The sequence below is a fragment of the Oncorhynchus tshawytscha genome, unplaced genomic scaffold (assembly GCF_018296145.1).
Source record: "Oncorhynchus tshawytscha isolate Ot180627B unplaced genomic scaffold, Otsh_v2.0 Un_contig_8167_pilon_pilon, whole genome shotgun sequence".
Lineage (NCBI taxonomy): Eukaryota > Metazoa > Chordata > Actinopteri > Salmoniformes > Salmonidae > Oncorhynchus > Oncorhynchus tshawytscha.
The window spans coordinates 87,022-112,816 of NW_024609354.1; the positions used below are offsets into that span (position 1 = coordinate 87,022).

The 25,795-nt window shown below is 49.3% G+C and overlaps 1 protein-coding gene across 3 annotated transcripts; it reads left to right on the top strand.

Moving 5' to 3' along the window:
* The first annotated feature begins 3,375 nt into the window (after positions 1-3,375).
* Positions 3,376-24,883, top strand: LOC112224938 (adipocyte plasma membrane-associated protein-like). Of its 3 annotated transcripts, XR_006082093.1 has the most exons (10): positions 3,376-3,634; positions 6,154-6,243; positions 9,489-9,610; positions 9,814-9,912; positions 17,031-17,183; positions 18,788-18,903; positions 18,978-19,138; positions 19,394-19,589; positions 22,700-24,285; positions 24,353-24,883. XR_006082093.1 is itself a non-coding variant. In XM_042314980.1 (9 exons), the coding sequence occupies exons 1-9, from the start codon at positions 3,552-3,554 to the stop codon at positions 22,904-22,906; spliced, it is 1,227 nt and encodes a 408-aa protein (XP_042170914.1). In that variant the 5' UTR covers positions 3,376-3,551; the 3' UTR covers positions 22,907-24,882. The 3 variants fall into 3 exon arrangements, 2 of the variants coding, with proteins under 2 accessions (XP_042170914.1, XP_042170915.1); XM_042314980.1 differs by having other exon boundaries at positions 22,700-24,882; XM_042314981.1 differs by lacking the exon at positions 6,154-6,243 and having other exon boundaries at positions 22,700-24,882.
* The last annotated feature ends 912 nt before the right edge of the window (positions 24,884-25,795 follow it).

Here is a 25,795-nt window from a genome sequence, read left to right on the forward strand (position 1 = left end):
CTGGTCGTGCTGGTGTGGGGGTATAACATCAACCTGTGTGTCCTGGTCGTGCTGGTGTGGGGGTATAACATCAACCTGTGTGTCCTGGGTGCTGGTGTGGGGGTATAACATCAACCTGTGTGTCCTGGTCGTGCTGGTGTGGGGGTATAACATCAACCTCCTGTGTCCTGGTGGGGGTGCTGGTGTGGGGGTATAACATCAACCTGTGTGTCCTGGTCGTGCTGGTGTGGGGGTATAACATCAACCTGTGTGTCCTGGTCGTGCTGGTGTGGGGGGTATAACATCAACCTGTGTGTCCTGGTCGTGCTGGTGTGGGGGTATAACATCAACCTGTGTGTCCTGGTCGTGCTGGTGTGGGGGTATAACATCAACCTGTGTGTGCTGGTCGTGCTGGTGTGGGGGTATAACATCAACCTGTGTGTCCTGGTCGTGCTGGTGTGGGGGTATAACATCAACCTGTGTGTCCTGATGGCGTGCTGGTGTGGGGGTATAACATCAACCTGTGTGTCCTGGTCGTGCTGGTGTGGGGGTATAACATCAACCTGTGTGTCCTGGTCGTGCTGGTGTGGGGGTATAACATCAACCTGTGTACTGGTCGTGCAGGTTAGGGGGTATACCATCAACCTCTGTGTCCTGGTCGTACTGGTGTGGGGGTATAACATCAACCTGTGTGTCCTGGTCGTGCTGGTGTGGGGGTATAACATCAACCTGTGTGTCCTGGTCGTGCTGGTGTGGGGGTATAACATCAACCTGTGTGTCCTGGTCGTGCTGGTGTGGGGGTATAACATCAACCTGTGTGTCCTGGTCGTGCTGGTGTGGGGGTATAACATCAACCTGTGTGTCCTGGTCGTGCTGGTGTGGGGGTATAACATCAACCTGTGTGTCCTGGTCGTGCTGGTGTGGGGGTATAACATCAACCTGTGTGTCCTGGTCGTGCTGGTGTGGGGGTATAACATCAACCTGTGTGTCCTGGTAGTGCTGGTGTGGGGTATAAACATCAACCTGTGTCCTGTCCTGTATAACATGTGTCTGGTGTGGGGGTATAACATCAACCTGTGTGTCCTGGTCGTGCTGGTGTGGGGGTATAATATCAACCTGTGTCCTGGTCGTGCTGGTGTGGGGGTATAACATCAACCTGTGTCCTGGTCGTGCTGGTTAGGGGGTATAACATCAACCTGCGTGTCCTGGTCGTGCTGGTGTGGGGGTATAACATCAACCTGTGTGTCCTGGTCGTGCTGGTGTGGGGGTATAACATCAACCTGTGTGTCCTGGTCGTGCTGGTGTGGGGGTATAACATCAACCTGTGTGTCCTGGTCGTGCTGGTGTGGGGGTATAACATCAACCTGTGTGTCCTGGTCGTGCTGGTGAGGGGGTTAACATCAACCTGTGTGTCCTGGTCGTGCTGGTGTGGGGGTATAACATCAACCTGTGTGTCCTGGTCGTGCTGGTGTGGGGGTATAACATCAACCTGTGTGTCCTGGTCGTGCTGGTGTGGGGGTATAACATCAACCTGTGTGTCCTGGTCGTGCTGTGTGGGGGTATAACATCAACCTGTGTGTCCTGGTCGTGCTGGTGTGGGGGTATAACATCAACCTGTGTGTCCTGGTCGTGCTGGTGTGGGGGTATAACATCAACCTGTGTGTCCTGGTCGTGCTGGTGTGGGGGTATAACATCAACCTGTGTGTCCTGGTCATGCTGGTGGGGGTATAACATCAACCTGTGTGTCCTGGTCGTGCTGGTGTGGGGGTATAACATCAACCTGTGTGTCCTGGTCGTGCTGGTGTGGGGGTATAACATCAACCTGTGTGTCCTGGTCGTGCTGGTGTGGGGGTATAACATCAACCTGTGTGTCCTGGTCGTGCTGGTGTGTGGGGGTATAACATCAACCTGTGTCCTGTCCTGGTCGTGTCCTGGTGTGGGGGTATAACATCAACCTGTGTGTCCTGGTCGTGCTGGTGTGGGGGTATAACATCAACCTGTGTGTCCTGGTCGTGCTGGTGTGGGGGTATAACATCAACCTGTGTGTCCTGGTCGTGCTGGTGTGGGGGTATAACATCAACCTGTGTGTCCTGGTCGTGCTGGTGTGGGGGTATAACATCAACCTGTGTGTCCTGGTCGTGCTGGTGTGGGGGTATAACATCAACCTGTGTGTCCTGGTCGTGCTGGTGTGGGGGTATAACATCAACCTGTGTGTCCTGGTCATGCTGTTGTGGGGGTATAACATCAACCTGTGTGTCCTGGTCGTGCTGGTGTGGGGGTATAACATCAACCTGTGTGTCCTGGTCGTGCTGGTGTGGGGGTATAACATCAACCTGTGTGTCCTGGTCGTGCTGGTGTGGGGGTATCAAATCAACCTGTGTGTCCTGTCCTGGTCGTGCTGGTGTGTGGGGTATAACATCAACCTGTGTGTCCTGGTCGTGCTGGTGTGGGGGTATAACATCAACCTGTGTCCTGGTCGTGCTGGTGTGGGGGTATAACATCAACCTGTGTGTCCTGGTCGTGCTGGTGCTGGTGGGGGTATAACATCAACCTGTGTGTCCTGGTCGTGCTGGTGTGGGGGTATAACATCAACCTGTGTGTCCTGGTCGTGCTGGTGTGGGGGTATAACATCAACCTGTGTGTCCTGGTCGTGCTGTTGTGTGGGGGTATAACATCAACCTGTGTGTCCTGGTCATGCTGGTGTGGGGGTATAACATCAACCTGTGTGTCCTGGTCGTGCTGGTGTGGGGGTATAACATCAACCTGTGTGTCCTGGTCATGCTGGTGTGGGGGTATAATATCAACCTGTGTCCTGGTCGTGCTGTGTGTGGGGGTATAATATAAACCTGTGTCCTGGTCGTGCTGGTGTGGGGGTATAACATCAACCTGTGTGTCCTGGTCGTGCTGGTGTGGGGGTATAACATCAACCTGTGTGTCCTGGTCGTGCTGCTGTGGGGTATAACATCAACCTGTGTGTCCTGGTCGTGCTTGTGTGGTGGTGTAAAATCAACCTGTGTGTCCTGATGGCGTCTGGTGTGTGGGAATAACATCAACCTGTGTGTCCTGGTTGTGCTGGTGTGGGGGTATATCATCAACCTGTGTGTCCTGGTCGTGCTGGTGTGGGGGTATAACATCAACCTGTGTGTCCTGGTCGTGCTGGTGTGGGGGTATAACATCAACCTGTGTGTCCTGGGGGTATAACATCAACCTGTGTGTCCTGGTCGTGCTGGTGTGGGGGTATAATATCAACCTGTGTGTCCTGGTCGTGCTGGTGTGGGGGTATAACATCAACCTGTTGTTTACAAAGCATGTGACAAATAAAAGTTGACTTGGAAACAGTTCAGTCCCAGGAACTGTCAGGTGGCTCCCCCTAGTGGCTATACAATATCATGATAGTTGAGGAAAAAGAGGACATGGTAAATAAACCTCCCCCAGTCCATCTCACACCTCCCCTTCCAGTCTTCTGTCCTCTGGATGAACTCTTTTTAAATCACTCACTCTCAGTCTCTCTCAGCTGACACAGACTACCTCTCTCCAGCGGCGCTCACCAGAACAGACAACAACTTTGCTTCATGGCGGCGAGTCTCACCGGAGACAGGATCCAACCGGACTGTGATCTAACCGGACGGGCGCGATCTGCAGACGGATTCACTATGTACGTTTTTACCGGAGTTGTTTTGCTTTGTGATAAAACAATAATGTAGTTACGTGAACGATTTTAAGCATGAGTCTACTTGTCCCTCAAAAACAAGTTCGTTGTGTAACTGTCTTTTTGGTAGACAGGCTACTGCTATATGAATGACCACAGTCATGTTTTGGTAGATAGGCTACTGCTGGATGAATGACCACAGTCATGTTTTGGTAGATAGGCTACTGCTGGATGAATGACCACAGTCATGTTTTGGTAGATAAGCTACTGCTAGATGAATGACCACAGTCATGTTTTGGTAGATAGGCTACTGCTAGATGAATGACCACAGTCATGTTTTGGTAGATAAGCTACTGCTAGATGAATGACCACAGTCATGTTTTGGTAGATAGGCTACTGCTAGATGAATGACCACAGTCATGTTTTGGTAGATAAGCTACTGCTAGATGAATGACTACAGTCATGTTTTGGTAGAAGAGTTGTTGACAGTTTTTGTCCAAGTTGTAATTGATTATGATAACGATATTGTCGCACAATACATGTTATGAAACTATTGAAATGAATCTTTGAATATTTCCTATTGGAATATTACCCAATAACTGCAGCTCAGATGAGATTAAACATGGTGTGGAATAGTTTACTATCAGTCATCTGTAATTTCATAGCCAGTCAGATAAGGGATAACATAATGTACCATTGGCCTGTAGCCAGACAGATAAGGGATAACATAATGTACCATTGCCCTGTAGCCAGTCAGATAAGGGATAACATAATGTACCATTGCCCTGTAGCCTGTCAGATAAGGGATAAGGGATAACATACTGTACCATTGCCCTGTATCCAGACAGATAAGGGATAAAATACTGTACCATTGCCCTGTAGCCAGACAGATAAGGGATAACATACTGTACCATTGCCCTGTAGCCAGACAGATAAGGGATAACATACTGTACCATTGCCCTGTAGCCAGACAGATAAGGGATAACATACTGTACCATTGCCCTGTAGCCAGACAGATAAGGGATAACATACTGTACCATTGCCCTGTAGCCAGACAGATAAGGGATAACATACTGTACCATTGCCCTGTAGCCAGACAGATAAGGGATAACATACTGTACCATTGCCCTGTAGCCAGACAGATAAGGGATAACATACTGTACCATTGCCCTGTAGCCAGACATATAAGGGATAACATACTGTACCATTGCCCTGTAGCCAGACAGATAAAGGATAAGGGATAACATACTGTACTATTGCCCTGTATCCAGACAGATAAAGGATAAGGGATAACATACTGTACCATTGTCCTGTAGCCAGACAGATAAGGGATAACATACTGTACCATTGTCCTGTAGCCTGTCAGATAAGGGATAAGGGATAACATACTGCACCTTTGTCCTGTAGCCAGACAGATAAGGGATAACATACTGTACTATTGCCCTGTAGCCAGACAGATAAGGGATAACATACTGTACCATTGCCCTGTAGCCAGACAGATAAGGATAACATACTGTACCATTGCCCTGTAGCCAGACATATTAGGGATAACATTCTGCACCATTGTCCTGTAGCCAGTCAGATAAGGGATAATATACTGCACCATTGTCCTGTAGCCTGTCAGATAAGGGATAAGGGATAACATACTGTACCATTGCCCTGTATCCAGACAGATAAGGGATAACATACTGTACCATTGTCCTGTAGCCAGACAGATAAGGATAACATACTGTACCATTGCCCTGTAGCCAGACATATAAGGGATAACATACTGTACCATTGTCCTGTAGCCAGTCAGATAAGGGATAACATTATGCACCATTGTCCTGTAGCCAGTCAGATAAGGGATAACATACTGCACCATTGTCCTGTAGCCTGTCAGATAAGGGATAAGGGATAACATACTGTACCATTGTCCTGTAGCCAGACAGATAAGGGATAACATACTGTACCATTGCCCTGTAGCCAGGCAGATAAGGGAGAACATTCTGCACCATTGTCCTGTAGCCTGTCAGATAAGGGATAAGGGATAACATACTGTACCATTGCCCTGTATCCAGACAGATAAGGGATAACATACTGTACCATTGTCCTGTAGCCAGACAGATAAGGGATAACATACTGTACCATTGTCCTGTAGCCAGACAGGGTGGTGGGGGAGCAGGTTGGTGGGGGGTAGTGGGGGTTCAGGGTGGTGGGGGGAGTAGGGTGGTGGGGGGAGCAGGGTGGTGGGGGGGGGGTGGTGGGGGAGCAGGATGGTGGAGTGGGGGAGCAGAGTGGTGTGGTGGGGGAGCAGGGTGGTGGGTGGGGGTGGTGGGGGAGCAGGGTGGTGGGGGGCAGAAAGGGTGGGGGGAGCAGGGTGGTGGTAGGGGAATCAGGGTGGTAGGGGAGCAGAAAGGTGGTGGTGGAGTGGTGGTGGGGGGTTGGTGGGGTGGTGTGGTGGGGGAGCAGTCTCTTGTCTTCAGGCTAGGGAAGAGAGGGATATTAGTGGTCCTGATATCTGTTGTGTTGTCTCTTGTCTTCAGGCTAGGGAAGAGAGGGATATTAGTGGTCCTGCTATCGGTGTCTGTAGGGGTCTACCTCCTCCCCTCACCCATAAACCCTCAGCCTTACATGTAAGTACAGACACACCACACCGGCTCTGATGCTTGTCGGATGTGGCAGGGCTTGCAAACTAATACTCACATCTGTAGCCATGAAGTGCTTTGAAAGGCTGGTCATGGCTCACATCAACACCATCATCCCAAAAACACTAGAGCCACCCTCATTTGCATACCGCCCCGACAGATCCGCAGATGATGCAATCTCTATTGCACTCCACCCTGCCCTTTCCCACCTGGACAAAAGGAACACCGATGTGAGAATGCTGTTCATTGACTACAGCTCAGCGTTCAACACCATAGTGCCCTCAAAGCTCATCACTAAGCTAAGGACCCTGGGACTAAACACCTCCCTCTGCAACTGGATCCTGGACTTCCTGACGGGCCGCCCCTAGGTGGTAAGGGTAGGTAACAACACATCTGCCACGCTGATCCTCAACACGGGGGCCCCTCGGGGGTGCGTACTCAGTCCCCCCCTGTACTCCCTGTTCTCTCATGACTGCACGGCCAGGCACGACTCCAACACCATCATTAAGTTTGCTGATGACACAACGGTGGTAGGCCTGATCACCGACAACGATGAGACAGACTATAGGGAGGAGATCAGAGACCTGGCCGTGTGGTGCCAGGACAACAACCTCTCCCTCAACGTGATCAAGACAAAGGAGATGATTGTGGACTACAGGAAAAGGAGGACAGAGTACGTCCCCATTCTCATCGACGTGGCTGCAGTGGAGCAAGTTGAGAGCTTCAAGTTTCTTGGTGTCCACATCACCAACAAACTAACATGGTCCAAACACACCAAGACAGTCGTGAAGAGGGCACGACAAAACTTATTCCCCCTCAGGAAACTGAAAAGATTTTGCATGGGTCCTGAGATCCTCAAAAGGTTCTACAGCTGCACCATCGAGAGTTGCATCACCGCCAGACTTGCTATTCTGGTACCGCTTGCCGTGCGGTAGCAGAGAGAACAGTCTGTGACTAGGGTGACTGGTTGCATCACCGCCTGGTAATGCAACTGCTCGGCCTCCGACCACAAGGCACTACAGAGGGTAGTGCGTACGACCTAGTACATCACTGGGGCCAAGCTTCTTGCTTTCCAGGACCTCTATACCAGGCGGTGTCAGAGGAAGGCCCTAAAAATGGTCAAAGGCCCCAGCCACCCTAGTCACAGACTGTTCTCTCTGCAACCGCACGGCAAGCGGTACCAGAATAGCAAGTCTGGATCCAAAAGGCTCCTTAACAGCTTCTACCTCCAAGCCATCAGACTGCTGAACAGCTTCTACCTCCAAGCCATCAGACTGCTGAACAGATTCTACCTCCAAGCCATCAGACTGCTGAACAGCTTCTACCCCCAAGCCATCAGACTGCTGAACAGCTTCTACCTCCAAGCCATCAGACTGCTGAACAGCTTCTACCCACCAAGCCATCAGGCTGCTGAACAGCTTCTACCTCCAAGCCATCAGACTGCTGAACAGCTTCTACCTCCAAGCCATCAGACTGCTGAACAGCTTCTACCTCCAAGCCATTAGACTGCTGAACAGCTTCTACCACCAAGCCATCAGGCTGCTGAACAGCTTCTACCTCCAAGCCATCAGACTGCTGAACAGCTTCTACCCCCAAGCCATTAGACTGCTGAACAGCTTCTACCCCCAAGCCATCAGACTGCTGAACAGCTTCTACCCCCAAGCCATCAGACTGCTGAACAGCTTCTACCACCAAGCCATCAGACTGCTGAACAGCTTCTACCCCCAAACCATTAGACTGCTGAACAGCTTCTACCCCCAAGCCATCAGACTGCTGAACAGCTTCTACCCCCAAGCCATCAGACTGCTGAACAGCTTCTACCACCAAGCCATCAGACTGCTGAACAGCTTCTACCCCAAACCATTAGACTGCTGAACAGCTTCTACCCCCAAGCCATCAGACTGCTGAACAGCTTCTACCCCCAAGCCATCAGACTTCTGAACAGCTTCTACCCCCAAGCCATCAGACTGCTGAACAGCTTCTACCACCAAGCCATCAGGCTGCTGAACAGCTTCTACCCCCAAGCCATCAGACTGCTGAACAGCTTCTACCACCAATCCATCAGACTGCTGAACAGCTTCTACCACCAAGCCATCAGACTGCTGAACAGCTTCTACCACCAAGCCATCAGACTGCTGAACAGCTTCTACCTCCAAGCCATCAGACTGCTGAACAGCTTCTACCCCCAAGCCATCAGACTGCTGAACAGCTTCTACCCCCAAGCCATCAGACTGCTGAACAGCTTCTACCCCAAAGCCATCAGACTGCTGAACAGCTTCTACCTCCAAGCCATCAGACTGCTGAACAGCTTCTAAACCGTTAATCAAACGGCCACTGGACTATTTACATTGATCCCCTTTGTGTTTACGCTGTTGCTACTTGCTGTTTATTATCTATGCATAGTCACATGTACATATTACCTCCACTAACCTGTACCCCCACACATTGACTCGGTACAGGTACCACCTGTATATAGCCTCATTACTAACCTGTACCCCCACACATTGACTCGGTACAGGTACCACCTGTATATAGCCTCATTACCAACCTGTACCCCCACACATTGACTCGGTACAGGTACCACCTGTATATAGCCTCATTACTAACCTGTACCCCCACACATCGACTCAGTACAGGTACCCCCTGTATATAGCCTCATTACTAACCTGTACCCCCACACATTGACTCAGTACAGGTACCACCTGTATATAGCCTCATTACTAACCTGTACCCCCACACATTGACTCGGTACAGGTACCACCTGTATATAGCCTCATTACCAACCTGTACCCCCACACATTGACTCGGTACAGGTACCACCTGTATATAGCCTCATTACTAACCTGTACCCCCACACATCGACTCAGTACAGGTACCCCCTGTATATAGCCTCATTACTAACCTGTACCCCCACACATTGACTCGGTACAGGTACCACCTGTATATAGCCTCATTACTAACCTGTACCCCCACACATCGACTCAGTACAGGTACCACCTGTATATAGCCTCGTTATTGTTATTTTATTGTGTAGGGGGTTAAGGGTTATTGGAGTTGAAGGGTAGTGTTTTGAGACAGGTTGGTGTTATCAGAGGGAAACAGTTTAGGGGTAAAGGGTTAAAGGTTATTGTCTGTCAGATTAGGGGTTAAAGGTTATTGTCTGTCAGATTAGGGGTTAAAGGTTATTGTCCGTCAGTTTAGGGGGTAAAGGGTTAAAGGTTATTGTCTGTCAGATTCAAGGGACCCCCTCCGCTCCTGGAGGGCCCGCTGGCTGTCAACACCAGACTACAGAACGGACGCAGGCTGTTCACTGGACAACTACATGGACCAGAATCCTTCACTGCGGACCAGGAGGGTAAGAACTCTTGTCTGAGTTGTCTTTCATTCAGCATGTTTTAATTCCTGTCTGTTGGTCTTTCATCCAGCATGTTTTAATTGAATCCTGTCTTTGGTCTTTCATCCGCCTCCTCAGTGTTTATATGACCTTTGACTGGAAATACCTTTTTAGAACTCTGTGGCTTGTCTGACCCCTGAACTCTAACCTCTGGTGTCTCCTAGGTAACGTGTACACAGGGACGGTGGATGGGAAGCTGTGGAGGATCCATCAGGAGACTCTAACCCTCATCACCCACATGGGGCAGGACTTACAGGAGTGTGGTCAGTAACTAACTAACTAACTACCCAACCCTAATGCTAACTAACTAACCAACCCTAACGCTAACTAACCCTAACTCATCACCCACATGGGACAGGACTTACAGGAGTGTGGTCAGTAACTAACTAACTCATCACCCACGTGGGACAGGACTTCCAGGAGTGTGGTCAGTAACTAACTAACTAACCCTAGCTCATCACCCACGTAACTAACTGACTAACTAACTAACTCATCACACACGTGGGACATGACTTACAGGAGTGTGGTCAGTAACTAACTAACAAACTAACTAACTAACTAACTAACTAACTAACTAACTAACTAACTAACTAACTAACTAACTAACTAACTAACCCTAACTCATCACTCACATGGGACACATGTATTACCTCACGCTGAGCAGCACTCCCCCTACTGTATTACCTCAGCACTCCCCCTACTGTATTACCTCAGCACTCCCCCTACTGTATTACCTCAGCACTCCCCTACTGTATTACCTCAGCACTCCTCCTACTGTATTACCTCAGCACTCCCCTACTGTATTACCTCAGCACTCCTCCTACTGTATTACCTCAGCACTCCCCTACTGTATTACCTCACACTGAGCAGCACTCCCCTACTGTATTACCTCAGCACTCCCCTACTGTATTACCTCAGCACTCCCCTACTGTATTACCTCAGCACTCCCCTACTGTATTACCTCAGCACTCCCCTACTGTATTACCTCAGCACTCCTCCTACTGTATTACCTCAGCACTCCCCTACTGTATTACCTCAGCACTCCCCCTACTGTATTACCTCAGCACTCCCCTACTGTATTACCTCCTGCTGAGCAGCACTCCCCTACTGTATTACCTCACACTGAGCAGCACTCCCCTACTGTATTACCTCACACTGAGCAGCACTCCCCTACTGTATTACCTCACGCTGAGCAGCACTCCCCTACTGTATTACCTCACACTGAGCAGCACTCCCCCTACTGTATTACCTCACGCTGAGCAGCTCTCCCCTACTGTATTACCTCACGCTGAGCAGCACTCCCCTACTGTATTACCTCACGCTGAGCAGCACTCCCCCTACTGTATTACCTCACGCTGAGCAGCACTCCCCTACTGTATTACCTCACGCTGAGCAGCTCTCCCCTACTGTATTACCTCACGCTGAGCAGCACTCCCCTACTGTATTACCTCAGCACTGAGCAGCCCCTACTGTATTACCTCAGCACTCCCCTACTGTATTACCTCAGCACTCCCCTACTGTATTACCTCACGCTGAGCAGCACTCCCCTACTGTATTACCTCAGCACAGCACTCCCCTACTGTATTACCTCACGCTGAGCAGCACTCCCCTACTGTATTACCTCACACTGAGCAGCACTCCCCTACTGTATTACCTCAGCACTCCCCTACTGTATTACCTCAGCACTCCCCTACTGTATTACCTCACACTGAGCAGCACTCCCCTACTGTATTACCTCAGCACTCCCCTACTGTATTACCTCACGCTGAGCAGCACTCCCCTACTGTATTACCTCACACTGAGCATCACTCCCCCTACTGTATTACCTCACACTGAGCAGCACTCCCCTACAGTATTACCTCAGCACTCCCCTACTGTATTACCTCAGCAGCACTCCCCTACTGTATTACCTCACACTGAGCAGCACTCCCCTACTGTATTACCTCAGCACTCCCCTACTGTATTACCTCACGCTGAGCAGCACTCCCCTACTGTATTACCTCACGCTGAGCAGCACTCCCCTACTGTATTACCTCATGCTGAGCAGCACTCCCCCTACTGTATTACCTCACACTGAGCAGCACTCCCCTACTGTATTACCTCAGCACTCACTCTACTGTATTACCTCAGCACTCACTCTACTGTATTACCTCAGCACTCCCCCTACTGTATTACCTCACACTGAGCAGCACTCCCCTACTGTATTACCTCACACTGAGCAGCACTCCCCTACTGTATTACCTCACGCTGTGCAGCACTCCCCTACTGTATTACCTCACGCTGAGCAGCACTCCCCTACTGTATTACCTCAGCACTGAGCAGCACCCCTACTGTATTACCTCACGCTGAGCAGCACTCCCCCTACTGTATTACCTCAGCACTCCCCTACTGTATTACCTCACGCTGAGCAGCACTCCCCTACTGTATTACCTCAGCACTCCCCTACTGTATTACCTCACGCTGAGCAGCACTCCCCTACTGTATTACCTCACGCTGAGCAGCACTCCCCTACTGTATTACCTCACGCTGAGCAGCACTCCCTTACTGTATTACCTCAGCACACTCCCCTACTGTATTACCTCAGCACTCCCCTACTGTATTACCTCACGCTGAGCAGCACTCCCCCTACTGTATTACCTCAGCACTCCCCCTACTGTATTACCTCACGCTGAGAAGCACTCCCCTACTGTATTACCTCACGCTGAGCAGCACTCCCCTACTGTATTACCTCACACTGAGCAGCACTCCCCTACTGTATTACCTCACGCTGAGAAGCACTCCCCTACTGTATTACCTCAGCACTCCCCTACTCTATTACCTCCCACTGAGCAGCACTCCCCTACTGTATTACCTCACACTGAGCAGCACTCCCCTACTGTATTACCTCACACTGAGCATCACTCCCCTACTGTATTACCTCACACTGAGCAGCACTCCCCTACTGTATTACCTCACACTGAGCAGTACTCCCCTACTGTATTACCTCACGCTGAGCAGCACTCCCCTACTGTATTACCTCACGCTGAGCAGCACTCCCCTACTGTATTACCTCACGCTGAGCAGCACTCCCCTACTGTATTACCTCCTGCTGAGCAGCACTCCCCCTACTGTATTACCTCCTGCTGCTGAGCAGCACTCCCCTACTGTATTACCTCAGCACTCCCCTACTGTATTACCTCACACTGAGCAGCACTCCCCTACTGTATTACCTCAGCACTCACCCTACTGTATTACCTCACACTGAGCAGCACTCCCCTACTGTATTACCTCACGCTGAGCAGCACTCCCCTACTGTATTACCTCACACTGAGCAGCACTCCCCTACTGTATTACCTCAGCACTCCCCTACTGTATTACCTCAGCACTCCCCTACTGTATTACCTCACACTGAGCAGCACTCCCCTACTGTATTACCTCAGCACTCCCCTACTGTATTACCTCCTGCTGAGCAGCACTCCCCTACTGTATTACCTCACGCTGAGCAGCACTCCCCTACTGTATTACCTCACGCTGAGCAGCACTCCCCTACTGTAGTACCTCACGCTGAGCAGCACTCCCCTACTGTATTACCTCACGCTGAGCAGCACTCCCCTACTGTATTACCTCAGCACTCCCCTACTGTATTACCTCACGCTGAGCAGCACTCCCCTACTGTATTACCTCAGCACAGCACCCCTACTGTATTACCTCACGCTGAGCAGCACTCCCCTACTGTATTACCTCAGCACACCCCCTACTGTATTACCTCACGCTGAGTAGCACTCCCCTACTGTATTACCTCAGCACTCCCCTACTGTATTACCTCACACTGAGCATCACTCCCCCTACTGTATTACCTCACACTGAGCATCACTCCCCCTACTGTATTACCTCACACTGAGCAGCACTCCGCCTACTGTATTACCTCACGCTGAGCAGCACTCCCCTACTGTATTACCTCACGCTGAGCAGCACTCCCCTACTGTATTACCTCACGCTGAGCAGCACTCCCCTACTGTATTACCTCACGCTGAGCAGCACTCCCCTACTGTATTACCTCACACTGAGCAGCACTCCCCTACTGTATTACCTCACGCTGAGCAGCACTCCCCTACTGTATTACCTCACACTGAGCAGCACTCCCCCGACTGTATTACCTCACGCTGAGCAGCACTCCCCCGACTGTATTACCTCACACTGAGCAGCTCTCCCCGACTGTATTACCTCACGCTGAGCAGCACTCCCCTACTGTATTACCTCAGCACTCCCCTACTGTATTACCTCAGCACTCCCCTACTGTATTACCTCACACTGAGCAGCACTCCTCCTACTGTATTACCTCAGCACTCCCCTACTGTATTACCTCACGCTGAGCAGCACTCCTTCTACTGTATTACCTCACGCTGAGCAGCACTCCCCTACTGTATTACCTCACACTGAGCAGCACTCCCCTACTGTATTACCTCACGCTGAGCAGCACTCCCCTACTGTATTACCTCAGCACTCCCCTACTGTATTACCTCACGCTGAGCAGCACTCCCCTACTGTATTACCTCAGCACTCCCCTACTCTATTACCTCACGCTGAGCAGCACTCCCCTACTCTATTACCTCACTGAGCAGCACTCCCCTACTGTATTACCTCACGCTGAGCAGCACTCCCCCTACTGTATTACCTCACGCTGAGCAGCTCTCCCCTACTGTATTACCTCACACTGAGCAGCACTCCCCGACTGTATTACCTCACGCTGAGCAGCACTCCCCGACTGTATTACCTCACACTGAGCAGCTCTCCCCGACTGTATTACCTCACGCTGAGCAGCACTCCCCTACTGTATTACCTCAGCACTCCCCTACTGTATTACCTCAGCACTCCCCTACTGTATTACCTCACGCTGAGCAGCACTCCCCTACTGTATTACCTCACGCTGCACCTCCCCTACTGTATTACCTCACACTGAGCAGCTCTCCCCCTACTGTATTACCTCAGCACTCCCCTACTGTATTACCTCACACTGAGCAGCACTCCCCGACTGTATTACCTCACGCTGAGCAGCACTCCCCGACTGTATTACCTCACACTGAGCAGCTCTCCTCCGACTGTATTACCTCACACTGAGCAGCTCTCCCCCCGACTGTATTACCTCACGCTGAGCAGCACTCCCCTACTGTATTACCTCAGCACTCCCCTACTGTATTACCTCACGCTGAGCAGCACTCCTTCTACTGTATTACCTCACGCTGAGCAGCACTCCCCTACTGTATTACCTCACACTGAGCAGCACTCCCCTACTGTATTACCTCACGCTGAGCAGCACTCCCCTACAGTATTACCTCAGCACTCCCCTACTGTATTACCTCACGCTGAGCAGCACTCCCCTACTGTATTACCTCAGCACTCCCCTACTGTATTACCTCACACTGAGCAGCACTCCCCTACTGTATTACCTCACGCTGAGCAGCACTCCCCGACTGTATTACCTCACGCTGAGCAGCACTCCTACCCCTACTGTATTACCTCAGCACAGCACCCCGACTGTATTACCTCACGCTGAGCAGCACTCCCCTACTCTATTACCTCACGCTGAGCAGCACTCTACTGTATTACCCCCGACTGTATTACCTCACGCTGAGCAGCACTCCCCTACTGTATTACCTCAGCACTCCCCCGACTGTATTACCTCACGCTGAGCAGCACTCCCCTACTCTATTACCTCACGCTGAGCAGCACTCCCCGACTGTATTACCTCACGCTGAGCAGCTCTCCCCTACTGTATTACCTCACACTGAGCAGCACTCCCCTAATGTATTACCTCACGCTGAGCAGCACTCCCCTACTCTATTACCTCACGCTGAGCAGCACCCCCTACTCTATTACCTCACGCTGAGCAGCTCTCCCCCTACTCTATTACCTCACGCTGAGCAGCTCTCCCCGACTGTATTACCTCACGCTGAGCAGCACTCCCCCTACTGTATTACCTCACGCTGAGCAGCACTCCCCCTACTGTATTACCTCAGCACTCCCCCTACTGTATTACCTCACGCTGCACTTCCCCTAGCTAACAGTTCTTCATGGCTATCTGGCTAGCTAACAATTCTTCATGGCTATCTGGCTAGCTCACAGTTCTTCATGGCTATCTGGCTAGCTCACAGTTCTTCATGGCTATCTGGCTAGCTCACAGTTCTTCATGGCTATCTGGCTAGCTCACAGTTCTTCATGGCTATCTGGCTAGCTCACAGTTCTTCATGGCTATCTGGCTAGCTCACAGTTCTTCATGGCTATCTGGCTAGCTCACAGTTCTTCATGGCTATCTGGCTAGCTAACATTCTTCATGGCTATCTGGCTAGCTAACAATTCTTCATGGCTATCTGGCTAGCTAACAATTCTTCATGGCTCTCTGGCTAGCTCACAGTTCTTCATGGCTATCTGGCTAGCTCACAGTTCTTCATGGCTATCTGGCTAGCTCACAGTTCTTCATGGCTATCTGGCTAGCTCACAGTTCTTCATGGCTAGCTGGCTAGCTAACAATTCTTCATGGCTATCTGGCTAGCTGACAGTAGTAGGAGTGTGGTCAGTAATTATAGCAGGCTTATTGATGTATGATGGAATCTGTCTGGGGTCTACAGGGCTGTATTTAGTTCAGTAGGTATGAAACAGGTGAGAAAACATTTAGAAAAGGAGGAGGACCTGAATATTTCAGATGTTCTACTGGACCCCTGGTGTGGAACACTGACTCTTCTGTTGGGAAGTGTTTAGCTGTGGGAACGTGTTCTGTTCAGATCTCTGTTGATGTGGCCGGCAGCCGATTGTCTTCCTCTGAGCTCTGGCCAAAACAGACGTGTGTGTGTGTGCCAGGTTGTGTGTGTGTGTCAGGTTGTGTGTGTCAGGTTGTGTGTGTGTGTGTCAGGTTGTGTGTGGGTGTGTGTCAGGTTGTGTGTGTCAGGTTGTGTGTGTGTGTGTCAGGTTGTGTGTGTGTGTCAGGTTGTGTGTGTGTGTGTCAGGTTGTGTGTGTGTGTGTGTCAGGTTGTGTGTGTGTGGGTCAGGTTGTGTTAGAGACGGTCTAGTAAATCTCTAGAAATCCTCTGATGTTGTTCCAGATGGGAGATGGAGAGACCGAAAGAGGGCAGGACAGACTGTGATGTTATCTCTGTTGGTCCTCTAGGTAGCAGGACAGACTGTGATGTTATCTCTGTTGGTCCTCTAGGTAGCAGGACAGATGTTATCTCTGTTGGTCCTCTAGGTAGCAGGACCGACTGTGATGTTATCTCTGTTGGTCCTCTAGGTAGCAGGACAGATGTTATCTCTGTTGGTCCTCTAGGTAGCAGGACAGACTGTGATGTTATCTCTGTTGGTCCTCTAGGTAGCAGGACCGACTGTGATGTTATCTCTGTTGGTCCACTAGGTAGCAGGACAGACTATGAGCCAGTCTGTGGTCGTCCTCATGGTGTGCGGTTGGACAGTGGTGGTCAGCTGATCGTAGCGGACTCCTACTTTGGGCTGTTTTCTGTTGACCCCCAGACTGGACACAAGACCCTGCTACTGGACAGCAAGACAGGTAACGTCCCCTATCCCCAGACTGGACACAAGACCCTGCTACTGGACAGCAACACAGTTAACCCCCAGACTGGACACAAGACCCTGCTACTGGACAGCAACACAGTTAACCCCCAGACTGGACACAAGACCCTGCTACTGGACAGCAACACTGTTGACCCCTGACCCCTAACCCCCAGACTGGACACCATAGTCTGCTACTGGACAGCAAACAAGGTCTGATCATTCACAGTCTAACCCCTAACCTTAACTCTGACTGGACAGCAGGTCTGACAGTCTAACCCCTAACCTTAACTCTGACTGGACAGCAGGTCTGACAGTCTAACCTTATCTCTGACTGGACAGCAGGTCTGACATTCTAACCCCTAACCTTAACTCTGACTGGACAGCAGGTCTGACAGTCTAACCTTAACTCTGACTGGACAGCAGGTCTGACAGTCTAACCCCTAACCTTAACTCTGACTGGACAGCAGGTTCTAACATATATAAATATATAAATATAAACACACAGTGGTGAGAACAAGTATTTGATAACCTGAAAAATCGGCAGTGTTTCCTACTTACAAAGCATGTAGAGGTCTATAATTTTCATCATAGGTTCACTTCAACTGTGAGAGACGGAATCAAAAATCCAGAAAATCACATTGTATGATTTTTAAGTAATGTCTCCAAGAACACAGCCTCCATCATTCTTAAATGGAAGAAGTTTGGAACCACCAAGACTCTTCCTAGAGCTGGCCGCCCGGCCAAACTGAGCAATCGGGAGAAGGGCCTTGGTCAGGGAGGTGACTGAGAACCCAATGGTCACTCTGACATAGCTCCAGAGTTCCTCTGTGGAAATGGGATAACCTTCCAGAAGGACAACCATTTCTGCAGCACTCCACCAATCAGGCCTTATGGAGTTTGCAAAAGACACCTAAAGGACCCTCAGACCATGAGAAACAAGATTCTCTGGTCTGATGAAACCAAGATTGAACTCTTTGGCCTGAATGCCAAGTGTCACGTCTGGAGGAAACCTGTCAAAATCCCTACGGTGAAGCATGGTGGTGGCAGCATCATGCTGTGGGGGTGTTTTTCAGCTATAGGGACTGGGAGACTAGTCAGGATCGAGGGAAAGATGAACAGAGCAAAATACAGAACGGAGCACATCTCTGGAGAGACCTGAAAATAGCTGTGCAGCGACGCTCCCCATCCAACCTGACAGAGCTTGAGAGGATCTGCAGAGAAGAATGAGAGATCCTCCCCAAATACAGGTGTGCCAAGCTTGTAGCATCATATCTAAGAAGACTCAAGGCTGTAATCTCTGACAAAGGTGCTTCAACAAAGTACTGAATAAAGGGTCTGAATACTTATGTAAATGTGATATTTCCATATTTTATTTGTAGTAAATTATCAAAAATGTTTTTGCTTTGTCATTATGGGTTATTGTGATGTCATTATGGGTTATTGTGATGTCATTATGGGGTATTGTGTGTTGATTGAGTGGATTTAAAAATATATATAAATATTTTATAATAAGGCTATAAAGCAACAAAATGTGGTAAAAGTCAGGCTTGTGAGGCTAATGTACATCCAGTTAACAAATGTAATATCTTTGTGCTCTAGGAGCTGACGGGGTTCCGTTTGCGTTCCTGAACGGGTTGGAGATCTCCTCTCAGACTGGGATCATTTACTTTACGGACTCCTCCTCTCGCTGGGGACGACGACACGTCAAACTAGAGGTCTGTCGCTCTGTACTCCTACAAATCACCCTTCTTCTTTATACTCTCTATAACCCCTGACCTCTAACGTCTAGGTGATAGAGACCAACGCTCTGGGTCGTCTCCTGACCTTTGACCCCGTGTCAGGGCGTGTGGGTGTCCTACTGGATGGTCTCTACATGCCCAATGGCATCGCCCTGTCACCTGACGAGAGCTTCCTGCTGCTGGCCGAGACCAGCATCGGGTGTATCCTCAGGTACACACACACACACACCAACGGAGGACAGTGTTTTCCATAGTAACTGTCCTTCCTGTGTTTTTCCTTTTAACATGTAAATATCATTGTGTTATCAGAGGTGGCTGATCAGCAGGACAGAGGAAGCTTAACCCTCACAGTACAGAAAGGCCTTTTTGTTCTATGACAATCATTGTCCTCCCTCCCTCCAGATACTGGCTGAAAGGCCTTTTGTTTGAATGACTCATGGTTCCTTTTCTCTCTCTACCTCTGTAGGTACTGGCTGAAAGGCCCCAAGGCTGGCACCAAGGAGGTCATCATGAACAATATGCCCGGTTACCCTGACAACATCCGCCTTAGCGACCGTGGAACCTTCCTGGTTGGTCTAACGACCACACGCTTCAGGAAGCTCATGCCTCCATTCCTGGACCTGATTGGTCCGTACCCAGCGGTCAAACGCTTTCTGGCTAAGGTTAGTTTCACCATCATCATCATCATCATCATCAATGTGTTGTTGACCTCTCTCCCAGGCCTCTGTGTTGTAGACCTCTCTCCCAGGCCCCTGTGTGAGTAGACCTCTCTCCCAGGCCTCTGTGTGGTAGACCTCTCTCCCAGGCCCCTGTGTGGTAGACCTCTCTCCCAGGCCCCTGTGTTGTAGACCCTCTCCCAGGCCTCTGTGTTGTAGACCTCTCTCCCAGGCCTCTGTGTTGTAGACCTCTCTCCCAGGCCTCTGTGTGGTTGACCTCTCTCCCAGGCCCCTGTGTGGTTGACCTCTCTCCCAGGCCCCTGTGTGGTTGACCTCTCTCCCAGGCCTCTGTGTTGTAGACCTCTCTCCCAGGCCCCTGTGTGGTTGACCTCTCTCCCAGGCCTCTGTGTTGTAGACCTCTCTCCCAGGCCCCTGTGTGGTTGATCTCTATCCCAGGCCCCTGTGTGGTAGACCTCTCTCCCAGGCCTCTGTGTTGTTGACCTCTCTCCCAGGCCCCTGTGTGGTAGACCTCTCTCCCAGGCCCCTGTGTGGTTGACCTCTCTCCCAGGCCCCTGTGTGGTTGACCTCTCTCCCAGGCCCCTGTGTGTGGTTGACCTCTCTCCCAGGCCCCTGTGTGGTAGACCTCTCTCCCAGGCCCCTGTGTGGTAGACCTCTCTCCCAGGCCTCTGTGTTGTAGACCTCTCTCCCAATCCCCTGTGTTGTAGACCTCTCTCCCAATCCCCTGTGTTGTAGACCTCTCTCCCAGGCCCCTGTGTGGTAGACCTCTCTCCCAGGCCCCTGTGTGTTCTTTGTTCCAGGCTGCAGTGAGACTAGAGAGAGTAATCTGAGAGGACAGAGAGCCTCCATCAAGAGATGATTCAGACAGCAACATGATACAGTGCCTCGTTAAAGTATTCACCCCCTCAGCGTTTTTCCTATTTTGTTACATTACAACCTGTAATTTAAATATATTTTTTGGGGGATTGATGTAATGGACACAAAATAGTTTAAATCAGTGAAGTGAAATGATAATAACTTCAATAGAAATTCAAAAGGAAAAGTGGTGCATATGCATATGTATTCACCCCCTGTGCTATGAATTCCCTACATAAGATCTGGTGCAACCAATTACCTTCAGAAGTCACATCATTAGTTCAATAAAGTCCACCTGTGTGCAATCTAAGTGTCACATGATGTACGTATGTATACACCTGCTCTGAAAGGCCCCACTAAGCAAGCGGCACCATGAAGACCAAGGAGCTCTCCAAACAGGTCAGGGACACAGGTGTGGAGAAGTACTGATCAGGGTTGGATTATAAAACAATATCAGAAACTTTGAACATCCCACGGAGCACCATTAAATCCATTATTAAAAAATGAATATGGCACCACAACAAACCTGCCAAGAGAGGGCCGCTCACCAAAACTCACAGACCAGGCAAGGAGGGCATTAATCAGAGAGGCAACAAAGAGACCAAAGATAACCCCGAAGTAGCTGCAAAGCTCTACAGCAGAGATGGGAGTATCTGTCCACAGGACCACTTTAAGCCGTACACTCCACAGAGCTGGGCTTTACCGAATAGTGGCCAGAAAAAAAGCCATTGCTTAAAGAAAAAATAAGCAAATATGTTTGGTGTTTGCCAAAAGGCATGTGGGAGACTCCCCAAACATATGGAAGAAGGTACTCTGGCTAGATGAGACTAAAATGTAGCTGTTTGGCCATCAAGGACAACGCTATGTCTGGCGCAATCCCAACACCTCTCATCATCCGAGAACAGCATCCCCACAGTGAAGCATGGTGGTGGCAGCATCATGCTGTGGGGTGGTGTTTTTCATCGGCAGGGACTGGGAGACTAGTCAGAATGGAAGGAATGATGGATGGTGCTAAATACAGGTAAATTCTTGAGGGAAACCTGTTTCAGTCTTCGAGATTTGAGACTGGGGCGGAGGTTCACCTTCCAGCAGGACAATGACCCTAAGCATACTGCTAAAGCAACACTTGGGTGGTTTAAGTGGAAACATTTAAATGTCTTGGAATGGCCTAGTCAAAGCCCAGACCTCAATCCAATTGAGAATCTGTGGTATGACTTAAAGATTGCTGTACACCAGCGGAACCCATCCAACTTGAAGGAGCTGGAGCAGTTTTGCCTTGAAGAATGGGAAGAAATCCCAGTGGCTAGATGTGCCAAGCTTATAGAGACATACCCCCAAGAGACTTACAGCTGTAATTACTGCAACATGGTGTTCTAGAGGAGATAAATACAAGAGATAATTCAGACAGCAACATGGTGTTCTAGAGGAGATAAATACAAGAGATAATTCAGACAGCAACATGGTGTTCTAGAGGAGATAATGTATGTAAACAGTACTGTTCTGGAATGTATGATGCTATAGTAATATTATAGTACAGTGGTAGTACTGTTCTGGAATGTATGATGCTATAGTAATATTATAGTACAGTGGTATAATACTAATAGTAAAGTCTGTAACCTTTGTGTTCTGGTGGATGTTTCCAGGAATATACACTTAGTGGACAAAACATTAAGAACAGCTGCTCTTTCCATGACATAGCTTTCACCTGGATTCACCTGGTCAGTCTATGATCCCTTATTGATGTCACCTGTTAAATCCACTTCAATCAGTGTAGATGAAGGGGAGGAGACGGGTTGAAGAAGGATTTTTAAGCCTTGAGACAATTACACATGGATTGTGTATGTGTGCCATTCAGAGGGTGAATGGGCAAGACAAGATATTTAAGTGCCTCTGAACGGGTTATGGTAGTAGGTGCCAGGAGCACCGGTTTATGTCAAGAACTGCAACGCTGCTGGGTTTTTCACACTCAACAGTTTCCTGTGTGTATCAACGATGGTCCACCACCCAGAGGACATCCAGCCAACTTGACACAACTGTGGGAAGCATTGGAGTCGACATGGGCCAGCATCTCTGTGGAGCGCTTTCGACACATTGTGGAGTCCATGACCCAATGAATCAAGGCTGTTCTGAGGGCAAAAGGGGAGGAGCAACTCAATATTAGGAAGGTGTTCTTAATGTTTTGTCCAGTGTATTTCTATGATAAAATGACATTAAAGCCCGGAGCTTGTGTTCTGTTCTTCCAGGTGGTTCCTCTGAGCTGGTACAACATGCTGTTGCCTAGATACGGCCTGGTGTTGGAGTTGGACGGGGAAGGGGAGGTGCTGGGGAGTCTCCATGACCCTACAGGCAGCCTGACCTGGGCCGTCAGCGACGTGTTCTCCCACCAGGGGAGACTCTACCTGGGTAGCACCGACCTGCCCTTCCTTCCTGTCCTGGAGGACTGGATCTAACCACTAACTTCTGCTGCAGGCCTCTCATACTAGGCCTGGGGGTGGCTGGGGGGGAGGGGGAGGGTTAAAGTTAACTGACTGTGATGTGTCCAGAGACTGTGATGTGTCCAGAGACTGCTGCAGAGATCCTCAGACACTTGGTCCTGGCTCTACTGCCAATCACAACCAGGTGTCCTTTTCACTCCATACGGACAGATTCCTGTTGATCTGGGATATTTTTATTACAGATCATTTGGTTCCACAGTGCACTGATTGACCAGGAGACTGTTAAACTGAATATGTCTTCAGTTAGTTCATATGTGATTCCACAGTGCCGCCTCAGACCCATACAGGGGCCAGATGCTGTTGTAACTAGCCATGCTGTTGTAGGGGTCTGTCTAACCCAGCTGTAGTTAGTAGTGGTCAGTGTCTCCTCAGACCCATACAGGGGCCAGATTCTGTTGTAGGGGTCTGTCTAACCCAGCTGTAGTTAGTGGTCAGTGTCTCCTCAGACCCATACAGGGGCCAGATTCTGTTGTAGGAGTCTGTCTAACCCAGCTGTAGTTAGTGGTCAGTGTCTCCTCAGACCCATACAGGGGCCAGATTCTGTTGTAGGGGTCTGTCTAACCCAGCTGTAGTTAGTAGTGGTCAGTGTCTCCTCAGACCCATACAGGGGCCAGATTCTGTTGTAGGGGTCTGTCTAACCCAGCTGTAGTTAGTAGTGGTCAGTGTCTCCTCAGACCCATTCAGAGGAAGGAATGTTATTGGCCCATCAGACGACAGGGAAGGATGTTTTTAATGATCATAACATGGTTATATCTTGCCGTAACTAATCTGAAATACAATTTAACATCAATAATATCACGTTACTGTTCTGTGGACTCATAAAGCATCTCTATAATAGTCTGTAATACTGTTCTGTGGACTCATAAATCATCTCTATAATAGTCTGTAATACTGTTCTAATATCGGACTCCGCTGATCTGAAGACAGTCAATGGTGTCACCTGTCACTGATTTTAGAGAGCTGCATAATGTTCTGACTGGTTTCTCTGTCTAAAGATGATTTTAGAGAGCTGCATAATGTTCTGACTGGTTTCTCTGTCTAAAGATGATTTTAGAGAGCTGCATAATGTTCTGATCTGTCTAAAGATGCATCTGACGACCTCCAGAGGGGGGCAGGATGATCTGATCTGTCTAAAGACGCATCTGACGACCTCCAGAGGGGGGCAGGATGATCTGACTGTCTTCACCGGGTCTAAAAATGTGGACAAGATCAGGACAAAGGATGCAAGTTAGAACCAGGTATAAACAGGGCTAGGAGCTCTTCCTCATGATTTCCTGCTCTGACAGGTTCTCCACTAGGACCAGTAGAGACACAGAACAGCAGTGGTCTGACAGGTTCTCCACTAGGACCAGTAGAGACACAGAACAGCAGTGGTCCTCTCCTCCAACCCTGCTCTGACAGGTTCTCCACTAGGACCAGTAGAGACACAGAACAGCAGTGGTCCTCTCCTCCAACCCTGCTCTGACAGGTTCTCCACTAGGACCAGTAGAGACACAGAACAGCAGAGGTCCTCTCCTCCAACCCTGCTCTGACAGGTTCTCCACTGCCTACCCCCTCTATTCAATCTCCAGCTGCCTACCCCCTCTATTCAACCTCCAGCTGCCTACCCCCTCTATTCAACCTCCAGCTGAGTACCCCCTCTATTCAACCTCCAGCTGAGTACCCCCTCTATTCAACCTGAATTCGTCACAACCCGACTCGTGGGAAGTGAGAAAAGAGCTCTTATCAGACCAGGGCACAAATAATAATAATCAATTTAACTCTTTATTTAACCATCTTACATATAAAACCCTATTTGTTCATTGAAAATGGTGAATAGCTCACCACATATTAATGTTGGGTTGTATTGGAGAGTCTGTCTTAAATCATTTTCCACACACAGTCTGTGTCTCTATTTAGTTTTCATGCTAATGAGGGCCGAGAATCCACTCTCACATAGGTACAGTGGGGCAAAAAAATTAATACAGGTAACGAGTGGAGGACAGAGGAGCCTCTTAAAGAAGAAGTTACAGGTCTGTGAGAGCCAGAAATCTTGCTTGTTTGTAGGTGACCAAATACTTATTTTCCACCATAATTTGCAAATGAATTCATTAAAAATCCTACAATGTGATTTTCTGGATTTTTTTTCTAATTTTGTCTGTCATAGTTGAAGTGTACCTATGATGAAAATTACAGGCCTCGTCTTTTTAAGTGGGAGAACTTGCACGATTGGTGGCTGACTAAATACTTTTTTGCCCCACTGTATGTGCACAAATAATATAAAAGGGCTTCAGTGTCTTAACAGCAGGATTTGCCAAGGCAGGATACTCTGAGCGCAGCCCTATCCAGAAATCTGGCAGTGGCTTCTGATTAAATTACATTTTCACAGAACCGCTTGTTGCAATTTCGATGAAGCTCTCTTGTGCAGATATCGGTAAGTGGACTGGAGGCAGGGCATGAAAGGGATAACAAATCCAGTTGTTTTTGTCATCTGTTTCAGGAAATGACCTGCGTAATTGTGCACCCAACTCACTCAGGTGCTTCACTATATCACATTTGACATAGTTCGTAAGCTTGAGTTCATTTGCACACAAAAAATCATACAATGATGGAAAGACCTGTGTGTTGTCCTTGTTAATCCAGACAGAGAAGAGCTCCAACTTCTTAATCAGCCTCAATTTTGTCCCTGTTACGGATACAGTTATCCTGTGTGTGTTTCTTTTCTCTCCTTCTCCCCTCACAGGTGAAAATCATCACTCCCCAATCAGTCAACAATCAATCATCAATCAGAAGACACACCTCCTCCTATTTCCTACCCTATCACAGTTCCTTCCCCATGGTTTAAAAACCCCATCAGTTGTTTGC

What these genes read in the sequence shown, in the direction of transcription:
- LOC112224938 (XM_042314980.1), top strand. Translation starts at nt 3,552, where the DNA reads ATGGCGGCGAGTCTCACCGGAGACAGGATCCAACCGGACTGTGATCTA. An exon ending in ATAAACCCTCAGCCTTACAT is followed by an intron (nt 6,244 to 9,488) that starts GTAAGTACAGAC and finishes ATTGTCTGTCAG; the next exon opens with ATTCAAGGGACCCCCTCCGC. An exon ending in CTTCACTGCGGACCAGGAGG is followed by an intron (nt 9,611 to 9,813) that starts GTAAGAACTCTT and finishes GGTGTCTCCTAG; the next exon opens with GTAACGTGTACACAGGGACG.